The following is a 13,805-nucleotide window of genomic DNA, read 5'->3' as shown; positions in this document are numbered from 1 at the left end:
TTACAGGTACACATCACCATGCCCGGCTAATTTTTGTATTTTTAGTAGAGACGGGGTTTTGCCATGTTGGCCGGGCTGGTCTCTAACTCCTGACCTCACATCATTCACCCGCTTCAGCCTCCCAAAGTGCTGGGATTACAGGCGTGAGCCACTGCACCCAGCTCCTTCTTTCTTTTTTTTGAGACAGGGTCTCACTCTGTTACCCAGGCTAGAGTGGAGTGGTGTGATCACTGCTCACTGTAACCTCAACCTCCCAGGCTCAAGCAATTCTCCCATCTCAGCCTCCCAAGCAGCTGGGATTACAGGCCTGCACCACCACACCCAGCTGCTTTCATTTTCGTTGTTGTTTGTTTGTTTCCAGGAAACTCTGCACGGGAAAGTGCTATAGGACACACGTGGCCGAAGGGGGGGATAGGATTCAGCGCCATCACAGGCAGCTTCTCTGGCTTTTTTAAAATCAGGAGTTCAGGCTTTGTCAATAGAGTACACTGGCTTTCATAAGCTTAGGATTCACCTTCCAGGAAAGAAAACAAACAACATAGGCAGCTGTGATCAAGTCCAGCCTCCCGTGTTTGAAGGGAGCTCAAAAACTCTGCAAAGGGGGGCAGCCAGAGGTTCGGCGCCGTTATGGTTGGTGAGCACAGTCGAAACCAAAGTCAAATGCAGCAGGCTCCTGAATATCCAACGTGTTAGTCACTCAGGGTTAGTGAATGGGGGCTGTCAGTTTCACACAACATGCTGGAAAGTCCTTTACCTGAACTACCAGGTGCTTTTTGTTTTATTTCAGAGCTCAGAATTTGGGCCCTGAAGGAAGTGAACTTACAGGGCACTGGACTTCTGTACCTGAAAAGGCAAATGATTGTTCAAAAAGAACTTAAAAGGCATCCTTCAAGCCTACTATCTCTAGTTCTTTTTTCTTTTTTCTTTTTTGAGACAGAGTCTCTCTCTGTCCCCCAGGCTGGAGTGCCGTGGTGCAATCTCGGCTCAACGCAACCTCTGCCTCCCAGGTTCAAGTGATTCTCCTGCCTCAGCCTCTGGAGTAGCTGGGATTACAGGCACCCACTACCACGCCCAGCTAATTTTTGTATTTTTAGTAGAGATGGGGTTTCTCCATGTTGCCCAGGCTGGTCTCGAACTCCTGACCTCAGGTAATCCACCCGCCTCCCAAATCTCAGCCTCCCAAAGTGCTGGGATTACAGGCGTGAGCCACCGTGCCTGGCCCTCTAAGTTTAAGTATTCAAGAGTGAAAGCTGTACTCTGAAACCTACAGACTGGGCCCATGGTCACAGAGAAGGGAGAGCCCACCTGGGGTCTGGGCAGCTATGAAGGAGCAGGACAGCATGGCTGAGGCCCCTACCCCAGGGCTCAGGGCCGCGCTTACACTGGGCCTACCCATGCCCCGTGACTGGGACAGGCCGGGGGCACTGGACCCCGATCCTGGCCTCTGGGAACCCTCCACCACTCCCAGATGGGAAAGCTCCCACTGAAGCACTAGCTCTGGGGTTGCCCTTTGGATTGGAGCAGGAGGAACAGCCTGCAAGGATGTGATACTCACATCTCCACGTTCCAGCTTTGGCTCTGCGTGTTGAAATAGCCCCAGCTGGCAGCATTCTGGTCGGACATCAGGGGTCTTGGCAAGCCACACAGCATGGCAACCACATAGTCGTGGATGGTACCAGCTGCGTCATAGGACTTCAGGAACTCTGGGCTGTTTTTCATACCAAAAACAACTCAACATGGTATAACATGAACTCGGAAGCATGTGCCGCACTTAGCTGCAGGCAGCGGGGACCAGCTGTGCCATGGCCAGGTGGCAGCCACAACCGCACATGCTATGGCTCAAGTCCAGCTGGGTCCCTGGGATTAGGACCTCCCAGCTGCCCCAAGTAAAGCCAGCCTAAGTCAGCCCCAGGGGAAAGGCCTGAGAGGAGGAAGCGTCAAGCCTGGGAAAGCAGACGTAGGCCTCCTCAGCAGCCTCGCAGGCCTGAGCACACTGCAAACTCTCCCCGTGACCCTTAGCAAGTGACTTGCCCTCTCTGTCCCCTCCTTTCCCCCATCGGGGTGGGAACTGGATAACCAATAGAGAGCCTTCTGCAAAAGGACGCGGTTCTGGACCCAATCTAGGTCCAGGCCATGCTCCATCTTGTCCTGCCAGGACACACTCACTGCGGCACAGCCCAGCAGGCGGGGTGATGCTGACGCGGCCCTGGCCCATTCTCATTCTCCCGGAAACCCAGCACCCGAGTCAAAGTACAGTTGCCCATACCGGTATTTCAAAAGCCAGAAGATGGTTGCGCAGCCGAAGCCCGTGGCCACACTGAGATGAGACTTCGGCTGGGGCAGAGAGGCCAGGAATTCGCTGCTACATCGGCCATCCTGCCACGTGACCAGGCGGCTAACAGCTCTGGGCTCGAACACAGGGGTAATCCCTCCCTCTGTCCATTCACAGCCTGGAACAAAAGAGATGACCAAAAATGAAAAGAGCAATTGACTAGGCATGGCGCGGCCTTGATACTACTCTGCTGGTGAGTGACAAAATATGTGTGAATCGTCCCATGATAAAGCCTGGAGCACCTGTGGGTCCTGATAGCACTGGCTTTAGTACTTGGCTCTACCATATAATGACTGTGGGACCCTGGGCACGTCACATACTCCCTCTGTTTGCCCCACTTCTCTGTTTATTTTTATTCTTTTTTGAAGTTGATACCATATCTCCCCACATCTCATAAGAGAAGATGTTTGGCACAATCTCAAGTCCCCTGGTCTCTGTCCCTCCAACCCTCATCATGACAACATTATCTAGGCTTCCTGCTACTTGATTACCAGTAAATTTTCTCTTTTCCTTAGGTCTTAGCTGATTCATCTCATCATCTCATCTCATCTCATCTCATCTCATCTCATCTCATTCTTGAGATGGAGTCTCACTGTGTCCCCCAGGTTGGAATGCAGTGGCACAATCTTGGCTCACTGCAACCTCCATCTCCCAGGTTCAAGCGATTCTCCTGCCTCAGCCTCCCGAGTAGTTGAGACTACAGGCCCACGCCACCATGCTCAGCTAATTTTTTGGACTTTTAGTAGAGACAGGGTTTCATCATGCTGCCCAGGCTGGTCTCGAACTCCTGAGCTCAGGTAATCCACCCACCTCAGCCTCCCTCAGTGCTAGGATTACAGGCATGAGCCAGCACACCTGGCCCTGATTGATTTTTAGACATCCAAATTTACTTTAAAAACATGTGACCGTCAGATTTTTTTCATTTGTGCTTTGTGACATCCTCTGGATTTTTCTCTGCTCTTATTCAGTGATTTCTCCCAAGGCCAATTTCAGTGTCAGTCTTTCCAGGCAGTGTCTGAAGGCCCAGATGCCTCCAAATATTTCTCATGTTCCCATCTTTGAATGCCAGTTCGATCAGTTATAATAGTCTGGTTCTAAGTTCCTTCCCTTCAATGCTTCAAAGCACTTTTTGTGGTCGATTGTCACAAATTCTTCACTACTCCTCCCATTAAGAGGTGGCATCTGAATCCTCTTTCCTTGAATATAGAATCACCTTGGTGACGTGCTTGACCAGGAGAATGTGGAGGCAGTGACATCTTGGGACTCCCAAGGCTAGGTCATAAGAAGTACTGCAGCTCCCGCCCAAGCCTCTTACACCACTCTCTCTGGGGGAATCAGCCTTCAGGTAAGAAGGGTGACTACGCCGAGGCCGCCATGCTGAGGAGACCACGGGCAAAGAGCGGCCAGCAGACCGTTTCCAGGTGAGCCCAGCCTCCAGCCTTCCCCACCAAGGTACCAGGCATTGAGTAAAGCCACCGTGACCCCTCTGACCAGTCTGTCCACCAGTTGAACACTAACAAGCAACCTCCACCACCGCCATGTAGAAGCAGCAGTGGGCTGAGCCCTGCCGAATCCCTGACCCAAAAAATCATGAGAGATGATAAATGCTTGTTGCTTTCAGTCACTAGGTTGGAGGTAGTTTGTTGTGCCACAATAGGTCATCAAAATACTACTCCTGGTCAGGCGCGGTGGCTCATGCCTATAATCCCAGCACTTTGGGAGGCCAAGGCGGGCGGATCGCCAGAGGTCAGGGGTTCAAGAACAGCCTGGGCAAGATGGCAAAACCCCATCTCTACAAAAAATACAAAAATTAGCCGGGCATCGTGGCGGGTGCCTGTAATCCCAGCTACTCCGGAGGCTGAGGCAGGAGAATCACTTGAACCCAGTAGGCGTAGGTTGCGGTGAGCTGAGATCGTGCCACTGCACTCCAGCCTGGGCAACAGAGTGAGACTCCATCTCAGAAAAACAAAACAAACAAAAAAATGCTACTCCATTGTCTTTTCACATAGAGTGTTGCTGTTGAAAAAACTCTAATGTCAATCTGATCCTTATTCTTTCATATGGGATCTGATCTTTTGCTCTGCAAGCTTTTGGAATTCTGTCTTTGAAATCCTTAAATGTCCACTAGAATATATCTAGCTGGGGGTTGTCTTTATCTCCTCTTTGACATTCTATGGGCCCTTTCAGGCTGGGGTGTTCCATCTTATTTTGTCAATTATAGGAAATTTTTCTCCATTATTTCTTCAAAGATTTCCTCCTCTCCATTTTTACTTTTCCCTCTCTGGTCTCCTATGATTTAGATGCTAGTGCTTCTATTTGTATCCTCAATATCTCTTAGCACGTCGGGCGCGGTGGCTCACACCTGTAATCCCAGCACTTTGGGAGGCTGAGGCGGGTGGATCACTTGAGGTCAGGAGTTCAAGACCAGGCTGGCCAACATGGTGAAACACCTTCTCTACTAAAAATACCAAAAAAAATTAGCTGGGCATGATGGCGGGCGCCTGTAGTCCCAGCTACTAGGGAGGCTGAGGCAGGAGAATGGCGTGAACCTGGGAGGCGGAGCTTGCAGTGAGCAGAGATCGTGCCATTGCACTCCAGCCTGGGCAACATAGCGAGACTCCATCTCAAAAAAAAAAAAAAAAAAAATAGCCAGGCGTGGTGGCGGGTGCCTGTAATAACAGTTACTCGGGAGGGGAGATTTAGGCAAGAGAATCACTGGAATCCAGGAAGCAGAGGTTGCAGTGAGCCCAGATTGCACCATTGTACTCCAGCCTGGGTGACAAGAGCAAGACTCCATCTCAAAAAAAATAAAAAACAAAAAAAATACCAGTTTTCCACTCCCTTTGCCAACTCTTGACATTACTGAACATTTTGAGTTCTTACCATCCAGTGGGTGGAAAATGATGCTTTGTTGTTTTCATCTGCACCGCTCTAATGACTGACAATGCTGAACGTCTTTCCAGATGTTTATCAGCCATCGGTATTTCCTCTTCTAGAAGAATCTATTGGTAACCCTCGCCCGTTTTTCCACAGGGCTGCTTGTTCTCTCTTAGTTACTGGTTCTTTACACGTACTGACCTGTCCTTTGTCCACTATTCACTACCAGATATTTCCTCCCTGTCTGCTGCTCGCCTTTTAGCTTTCTTTTATGATCCTGGTTTCTCTTCTGCTTTTACTGAGCCTGAAAATGGAGTCTGGAAACCGGCGTAACCACAGGCCTTTCAGAAGACACTAATCACTCCGTCTCCTCCCCTCCAGCTCGCTCCGGGTGCCCTCACTGAAGCACTTAGCTCTCTGCTCAAGTTACTCCTGCCCATCTGTGTTGACTGTGTTTTGGAAGGTAAAGGCTGCATTCCTTCATTTCTATCTCTCCCCCAGGGCCTAGCAAAGGGCTTTATATGTTGTAGGTAGGGAAACCAAAGTGAATTAAGGCTGCCATTAAAATCGACAAGACTGGATCCCAAATGTGATTTCACTTGACTCCACTAAGCAGGTATCACCATCACCACACTGTGGCTTTCCTCCTTCCCAGAAACAGAAAACAATCCCAGAAGGCATGTGGGCTGGCTCAATAAAATATTAAGCAGCTCTTTCCAACGATGTGGCTGATGGTTTGTGTGGTTGTTAGGGAGCCCAGGAGACAGGCAGAAAGGAAGGCATGTGAGCGGACCACATCATCAGCTCTCTGCTGTCCTCTTTGGGAAGGGTTTTAGTATTAAAAGGACATTTATTCTCATTAATGCAAAATTAAGGAGTTTTAAAAGCTTTTACAACCTAGACTCCCTCTGAGAGGTTAGCCTTGATACCCTAATCGCCTTCTGCTCCTGCCACTGCTCGGTGCCAAGCAGCTCCCACGGCCCTGGTGGGCCTGATGATAGGCGGACAGGAGGGAGGAAGGGGAGGAGGAAGAGCCTGCATCAGCTCCTACGATTGCCCAGCCCCATCCTGGGAGTGATTAAAGGGTGCATCACTAAATGCCAGTCCCACTGACGGGCAGGTCACCACGCACTTCAGGGCACTCTAAATTGCCGACTCTCCACGTAGAAAGGGATGAATCAAATGTTGAAATCCTCATAACTACAGCCCCCCAAAGTAGCCGTCCATCTTCTGCTTAAAATGTTGATCTGCAGTAAAATGTTGATTTTGTTGAAGCTGAGTGATGGGTATATGCTGGTTCATAGCACTACTCTCCCTATTTTTGTTTGTCTAAATTAAATCTTTTACAATTTCTTTTCTTTTTTTTTTTTTGAGATGGAGTCTTGTTCTGTCGCCCAGGTTGGAGTGCAGTGGCGCGATCTCGGCTCACTGCAACCTCTGCCTCCCGGGTTCAAGTGATTTTCCTGCCTTAGCCTCCCGAGTAGCTAGGATTATAGGCACACACCACCATACCTAGCTAATTTTTGTATTTTTAGTAGAGATGGGGTTTCACCATGTTGGCCACGCTGGTCTGTAATTCCTGACCTCGTGATCTGCCCGCCTCAGCCTCCCAAAGTGCTGGGATTACAGGCGTGAGCCATCGTGCCTGGCCAATATAATTTCTTTTAAAGTTTGATTTGTTGTTGTTGTTTTCTGAGACAGGGTCTTGCTCTGTAGCCCAGGCTGGAGTACAGTGGAGCAATCACAGCTCACTGCAGCCTCAACCTCCAGGGCTCCAGTGATCCTCTCACCTCAGCCTCCCAAGTAGCTGGGACTACAAACATGTTGCACCACACCCAACTTATTTTTGCATCTTTTGTAGAGACGGGGTCCCACTATGTTGCCCAGGCTAGTCCTGAACTCCTGGCCTCAAGCAATACTCCTCCTGCCTCGGCTTCCCAAAGTGTTGGGATTTACAGGCATGAGCCACCACGCCTGGGCTTAAAGTTTTTTTAATGCCTGCCATAACAGGGAGCTCCCAACTTCCTACAGGAGCCTCATACTTCCTTGGGCATTCTGCTGGGAAGTCTCTCACTGAGCCACTGTGTCCCCTGCAGCTCTGGTCCTCCACCAAAAACAACCCTGCCAGGCCTTTAAAAGCTCCTCGGACAGACTTGGATTCAAAAGTGGGGTTCACTTGCTGAAATATGACCCTGAGCATATTATTCTAACCTCTCTGAACCTCAACCTCTCATCCACACAATGGGGACAACAGTGTAACCTATGTCACCAGGTTGTTGGGAATATCCGATGAGATCATGCAGCTGATGTCCTCAGCCAGGCACCAGGCATGTGAAGTGCTCATCGTGGCTTTACTGTCTTAGCTGTCCTCTTCAAGGCCAAATAGAACAGGTTACCCACCTCTGCACTGTGGCAGATCTTCATAAGACAACCAACTAGAAATGCTTAGCAACTGAACCCATAAAAAGGATATGCCAGCGGGCGCGGTGGCTCACACCTGTAATCCCAGCACTTGGGGAGGCTGAGGCAGGTGGATCATTTGAGGTCAGGAGTTCGAGACCAGCCTGGCCAACAAGGTGAAACCCCGTCTCTACTAAAAATACAAAAACCAGCTGGATGTGGTGGCAGGCACCTGTAGTCCCAGCTACTCTGGAGGCTGAGGCAGGAAGATCACTTGAACCCGGGAGGCAGAGGCTGCAGTGAGCTGAGTTGCGCCATTGCACTCCAGCCTGGGTAACAAGAGTGAAACTCCATCTTAAAACAAACAAACAAAAAAAGATATGCCCTGGAATTTTCAAAATCACAAATATGTAAACAACGACAAATGTGCCCCAATTCAAAAGCGTGCCCTCCATGTCCTGGCATCTCTTGCAGCTACAGCCAATCTCTCGGTTGTCTGCACTAACGTTCTGAGATACTGACCCAGTAAAGAGAAAGCTATGGAAAATGCACTCCGCTGAATCCTTCAGGAGAATCCCAGAAAACACTCTCTTCCCTCTGCCTGTTTGTGGATAACGTGCTGATGATGTGGGAGTGGGCAGTTCCCTTGCTCACTTCACATTGGTACAAACAGAATGCTCACCCACGCAGGAGGCAGCCTGTGTTCGTCCATTCCAAGAAACAAGACCCTATTCCCACCGCTGGATAACCCGACCCTTCACAGAAAGCCCTGTGCAGCACTGCTCTAGTTCTGGAAGACAGCATACCTTGGCCTGTCTTCCAAAACACGACTCCATGCATCTGGCCCGACACCCCGATGCCCACGACGCTCCGGAGCTGGGGCCTGGGAAGGGCAGCAAGGCACTCGTGTAGGGCTTGGAGGATTCTACTCACATCCTGCTCCCGCCCCTGGAAGCAAAAGAGAACACACGGGCAGGGGCAGACACACAGGCAGGGGAGGGGTGCAGGCCTCCCAGGATGTCCTGGAGTAGGAATGTAGTGGGTAGAGTCCACTCTCTAACTTCACAGTTGAGGCACTGCTGCAGGTGAGTTGCAGCAAACTGCCCGGGCCTGCCCTCCACTGGGGTCAGCCTCAGCTGAGAACAGCATTCTCTGTGCTATAAATAGAAGAAATAAGTCCAGGCACAGTGGCTCAAGCCTATAATCCCAGCACATTGGGAGGCCAAGGTGGGCGGATCACTTGAGGTCAGGAGTTCGAGACCAGCCTAGCCAAACAACATGATGAAACCCCGTCTCTACTAAAAATACAAAAAATTAGCCGGGTATGGTGGCCTGCACCTGTAATCCCAGCTACTCAGGAGGCTGAGGCAGGAGAATCGGTTGAATCCGGGAGGCAGAGGTTGCAGTGAGCCAAGATCGCGCCACGGCACTCCAGCCTGGGTGACAAAGTGAGACTCCATCTCAAAAAAACCAACTAGAGGAATCTACAGAAAGTTCAGAAGAGAAGAAGGGGAAGAGAGTTGTGGCTCAGCTCTCAATAAATGTCAGCTTTTTGAGGAACTAGCAAAGCTAAGGTCTTAGAAAGGCATCTGAAGGCTGAGTTCTCAGACGTCTTGCTTCCCTCCAGGGAGTGCTGTCTTCTCCTCCCCGGAAAACCTCTCACTTGCCCCTGTCAGTCTGTGGCTTTGGTCAGGGGCAGCTCTTGGCTCCTAACAAGCAGGAAGAAAGAAGAGGAAGAAGGGAGGAGAGGAGGGGCAGGATGGAGCAAGGAGTACAGGGGAAGCACAGCCTTTTCCTAGGGAGCAGCCCCAGAGCCCAACAAGGATTCTACATGCAAGAGACACCACAGCCAAGAGGAAGTGGAAGACAAGAGGCACAGAGGAGCCAGGTGGCTACGCAGGATCCCCAGAGGGAGGAAAGAAGAGCAGGGTGGGGACAGGGGGGTGGGGGGCAGGAAGAAGGGTCCTGGGAAGAGACATTTGTTTAGACCCTCACTGTCCAATACCAAAGTCGTTAGCCACGTGGCTAGTCTGAATGGAGATGTAAATGTAAAACACACACTGGACTGCAATTTAGTATGACAAAAAACATACACTATCTCATTTAATACTGTTTTTTTTTTTTTTTTTTTTTTTTTAGAGATAGAGTCTCGCTCTGTTGCCCAAGCTACAGTGCAGTGGTGTAATCTTGGCTCACTGCAACCTCCGCCTCCCAGGTTCAAGTGATTCTCCTGCCTCAGCCTCCTGAGTAGCTGGGATTACAGGCTCACACCACCATGCCAGGCTAATTTTTGTATTTTTAGTAGAGACGCGGTTTTACCATGTTGGCCAGGCTGGTGTCAAACTCCTGACCTCAGGGATTCGCCCGCCTTGGCCTCCCAAAGTGCTGGGATTACAGGTGTGAGTCACCGCGCCCAGCCTTGATTATCACACACCAAAATGATAATGTGTTGGATACACTGGGTTAAATAAAATATGCAATTAAAATTAATTTCACTTGTTTCCTTTTATTTCTTTTAATAGGGCTGCTAGAAAATTGAAAAGGCCACACCTGGCTCCATTTGTAGGTTACATTTCTTTTTTTTTTGAGGGAGGCTCGCTCTGTCACCAGGCTGAAGTGCAGTGGTGCGATCTCAGCTCACTGCATCGTCTGCCTCCCAGGTTCATGCGATTCTCCTGCCTCAGCCTCCTGAGAACCTGAGACTACAGGCACATGCCACCACGCCCAGCTAATTTTTGTATTTTTAGTAGAGACGGGGTTTCACCGTGTTAGCCAGGATGGTCTCCATCTCTTGACCTCATGATTCACCCGCCTCGGCCTCCCAAAGTGCTAGGATTACAGGCGTGAGCCACCGCGCCTGGACCGCAGGTCATATTTCTACTAGACAGAGCTAGTTTAAAGAGTCCTCCCAGCTGGGCGCAGTGGCTCACGCCTATAATCTCAGCTAATGGGAAGGTTGAAGCAGGAGGATCACTTGATCCCAGAAATTTGAGACCAGCCTCGGCAACACAGTGAGACTCTACATGGCCGTGGGTTGGCGCGTCATCCCAGGACAGAGCTGCTGTTTAAAATGGGCCCAGGGTGAGTGGGTGCATGAGTTGTGTGGGTGGAGACATGGGAAGAAGTAAGCAGGCTGGATGTGGTAAAGACAAGGAGGCAGTGTTCAGCAGTTAGAAACAGCTTTAGGGGTGGGTGTGATTAGGGAGTAGCTCTTGGACAGACCCCCAGTGTAACAGAAATAGGCGCTGTCCCCACTCCTTGGCTCAGAATATCGGTTGGTCCACATCCACATCAAATCCTCAAGCTTTAGACTTGCACACCGTACTTAGAAGCTCATTCAATCCTAGTCCCCAGGCCTCTTTTTACAGCGCAGGAAACTGATGCCCAGAGAGGAAAAATAAATATAAACTGTGAAAGGGTCACAGAAGTGCCCTCAAAAACCTTGTATTTTAAATGGGCAAATACCAAAAACTATGATTGTCTGCACAGCTGCCAAGCTTGACCCTGGTATAGCTAATACTTATGAGTGAAAAGTATGAACTTGAGGAAAGAACACAGCCAGCAGATATTACTTTTTTTTTTTTTTTTTTTGGAGTCAGAGTCTCACTCTGTCGCCCAGGCTGGAGTGCAGTGGCGCAATCACAGCTCACTGCAACCTCCGCCTCCCGAGTTCAAGCGATTCTCCTGCCTCAGCCTCCCGAGTAGCTGGGATTACAAGCATGCATGACTATGCCTGGCTAATTTTTGTATTTTTAGTAGAGACAGGGTTTCACCATGTTGGCCAGGCTGGTCTCGAACTCCTGACCTCAAGTGATCCGCCTGTCTCAGCCTCCCAAAGTGCTGGGATTACAGGCGTGAGCCACTGAGCCTGGCCACAGATATGACTATAGATCACTGGTTTCTACTTGGGGTGATTTTGTTTCCTACTTTGGGGAACATTTGGCAACATGGAGACAATTTTGATTGTCACATCTGGGGAAGAGGGGCAAACGTGGTTGGCATCTAGTAGGCCAGAGATGCTGCTAAACATTCTACAACGTGCAGGACACCCCTCACCACAACAAAAACTATGTAGCCCAAAATGTCAGCAGCACCAAGGTTGAGAAACCCTGCTATATAGACTAACTCACAGCAGTGCTGTTTGTCCCAGAGCACGATTCATATGTGGCGTGGGGGGGTTAATGACTGGCCTCCGCTAAGCACTTCATTAGACAGGTGTGGCATACCGGGTGAGCCTGTAAGCACAGAACAGCCTACTGAAAGCTGGGCAGGGAATGCAGAAAAGTTTTCAAGAAGTGGCCATGTGGGCGGGGTGGCTCACACCTGTAATCCCAGCACTTTGGGAAACCGAGGTGGGCGGATCAGTTGAGGTCAGGAGTTTGAGACCAGCCCTGCCAACATGGTGAAACCCTCTCTCTACTAAAAATACAAAAAAATTCGCCAAGCATGGTGGCACACACCTGTAATCCCAGCTACTCAGGAGGCTGAGGCACGAGAATCACTTGAACCCGGGAGGCAGAGGTTTCAGTGAGCAGAGATTGCACCACTGCACTCCAGCCTAGGTGACAGAGCGAGACCCTGTTTCAAAAAAAAAAAAAAAAAAAGTTGCCCTATTTCAAGAGAAAGGGGCACTTTCTGAGCCTACTCTCCCCTAACCCCAGCTCTCCTGCTCACCCCGCCAGGGTCAGAGCCAACTTTGCCTCCCATTCATAGTCCTTTAAGTGAGAATCCTTTTAATATGCCCTAATGCCCCAACCAAACTAATCTTGAAAGCTTCTATGTAGATACAAAGTGCTCCTGAAACCCTTATCCTCAGAAATGCTTCTGAGCCAAATGGGCTCTGAACCCTAAACAACCGTGTCCATGTATGTGGCAAGAGCTTGTGACAAACAAAGCTCGGCCAGGTGCAGTGGCTCACACCTTCAGCACTTTGGGAGGCTGAAGTGGGTGGATCACTTGAGGTTAGGAGTTCAAGACCAGCCTGGACAACATGGCGAAACCCTGTCTCTACTGAAAATACAAAAATTAGCCGGGTGTGGTGGCTCACACCCGTAGTACCAGCTACTCGGGAGGCTGAAGCAGGAGAATCGCTTGAACCCGGGAGGCGGAGGTTGCAGTGAGCCAAGATCACGCCACTGCACTCCAGCCTGGGCAACAGAGTGAGACTCGGTCTCAAAAGAAAAAAAAAAAAGAAAAGAAAGAAAGAAAAAGAAAAAAGAAAAGAAAGCTCTTGGGAGTGGATCTTGCCTCAGAAAACCAAGGTTTGTGGCTGAAAGGGGCCTTAGAGGCTGCCTATTGCAACTCAGAACAAGCTGAGGCCCAGGAAAAAATCACGTGAGGTTACACAGAAAGCCCCTTGCTCTTAATTTCTATCCTCAATTAACTGAACACAGTTCACTTTTCCTTTTTAGGGAATTAACGGGACCCAGCTCTGAAGATTAACATCTTTTCTGAACCTACCTACATCTCCAACAGAGCCCACGATCCTGAAATTGTCCATTTCTACCTTGTAGCTTTCACAAGCCAGTAATTGTAGTGTATACTTATCAACCTCACCCTTTTTAAAAACAAATTTTTAAAACTTTTTTAAAAATGTCTATATGCTCTCAAGATGTCTTTCCTGCAGGATGTCTCAGCTTTTGAGGCTGGGGGTCTTTGGCTGACCAGGGTTTCTTTTTTTTTTTTTTGAGACAGAGTTTTTAACTCTTGTTGCCCAGGCTGGAGTGCAATGGCACGATCTCGGCTCACCGCAACCTCCGCCTCCAGGGTTCAAGCGATTCTCTTGCCTCAGCCTCCTGTGTAGCTGGCATCACAGGCACGCGCCACCGGCTAATTTTTTTTGTTTGTTTTTTGTTTTCTTTTTTTTTTTTTTGAGACGGAGTCTCCCTCTGTCACCCAGGCTGGAGTGCAGTGGCGCGATCTCGACTCACTGCAAGCTCCGCCTCCCGGGTTCACGACATTCTCCTGCCTCAGCCTCTCGACTAGCTGGGACTACAGGCGCCCGCCACCACGCCCGGCTAATTTTTTGTATTTTTAGTACAGACAAGGTTTCACCGTGTTAGCCAGAATGGTCTTGATCTCCTGACCTCGTGATCCGCCCGCCTCGGCCTCCCAAAGCGCTGGGATTACAGGCGTGAGCCACCACGCCCGGCAGACCAAGGGTTTCTTGGTCCGCATTCTGCTTCTGTGGAATGAG

At 49.9% G+C, this 13,805-nt stretch overlaps 1 protein-coding gene across 5 annotated transcripts in view; it reads right to left on the bottom strand.

The window, feature by feature from the left end:
* The window catches only part of SHPK (sedoheptulokinase), a 43,329-nt gene that overhangs the window by 28,390 nt on the left and 1,134 nt on the right, over positions 1-13,805 (bottom strand). For all 5 annotated transcript variants that reach the window (XR_010118319.1, XR_010118317.1, XR_010118318.1 and 2 more), the window contains exons 2-4: positions 8,416-8,557; positions 2,267-2,450; positions 1,556-1,708 (exon numbers count right to left, since the gene is read on the bottom strand). Coding sequence is in view for 1 of the 5 variants with exons in the window: in XM_063629713.1 (XP_063485783.1) it covers positions 1,556-1,708; positions 2,267-2,450; positions 8,416-8,557 (479 nt within the window). In the remaining 4 variants the exon portion in view is untranslated. The remainder of the gene's footprint in view (positions 1-1,555; positions 1,709-2,266; positions 2,451-8,415; positions 8,558-13,805) is intronic.

This window comes from Symphalangus syndactylus, chromosome 20, assembly GCF_028878055.3.
Source record: "Symphalangus syndactylus isolate Jambi chromosome 20, NHGRI_mSymSyn1-v2.1_pri, whole genome shotgun sequence".
Lineage (NCBI taxonomy): Eukaryota > Metazoa > Chordata > Mammalia > Primates > Hylobatidae > Symphalangus > Symphalangus syndactylus.
This window is presented reverse-complemented; position numbering and strand designations above follow the sequence as displayed.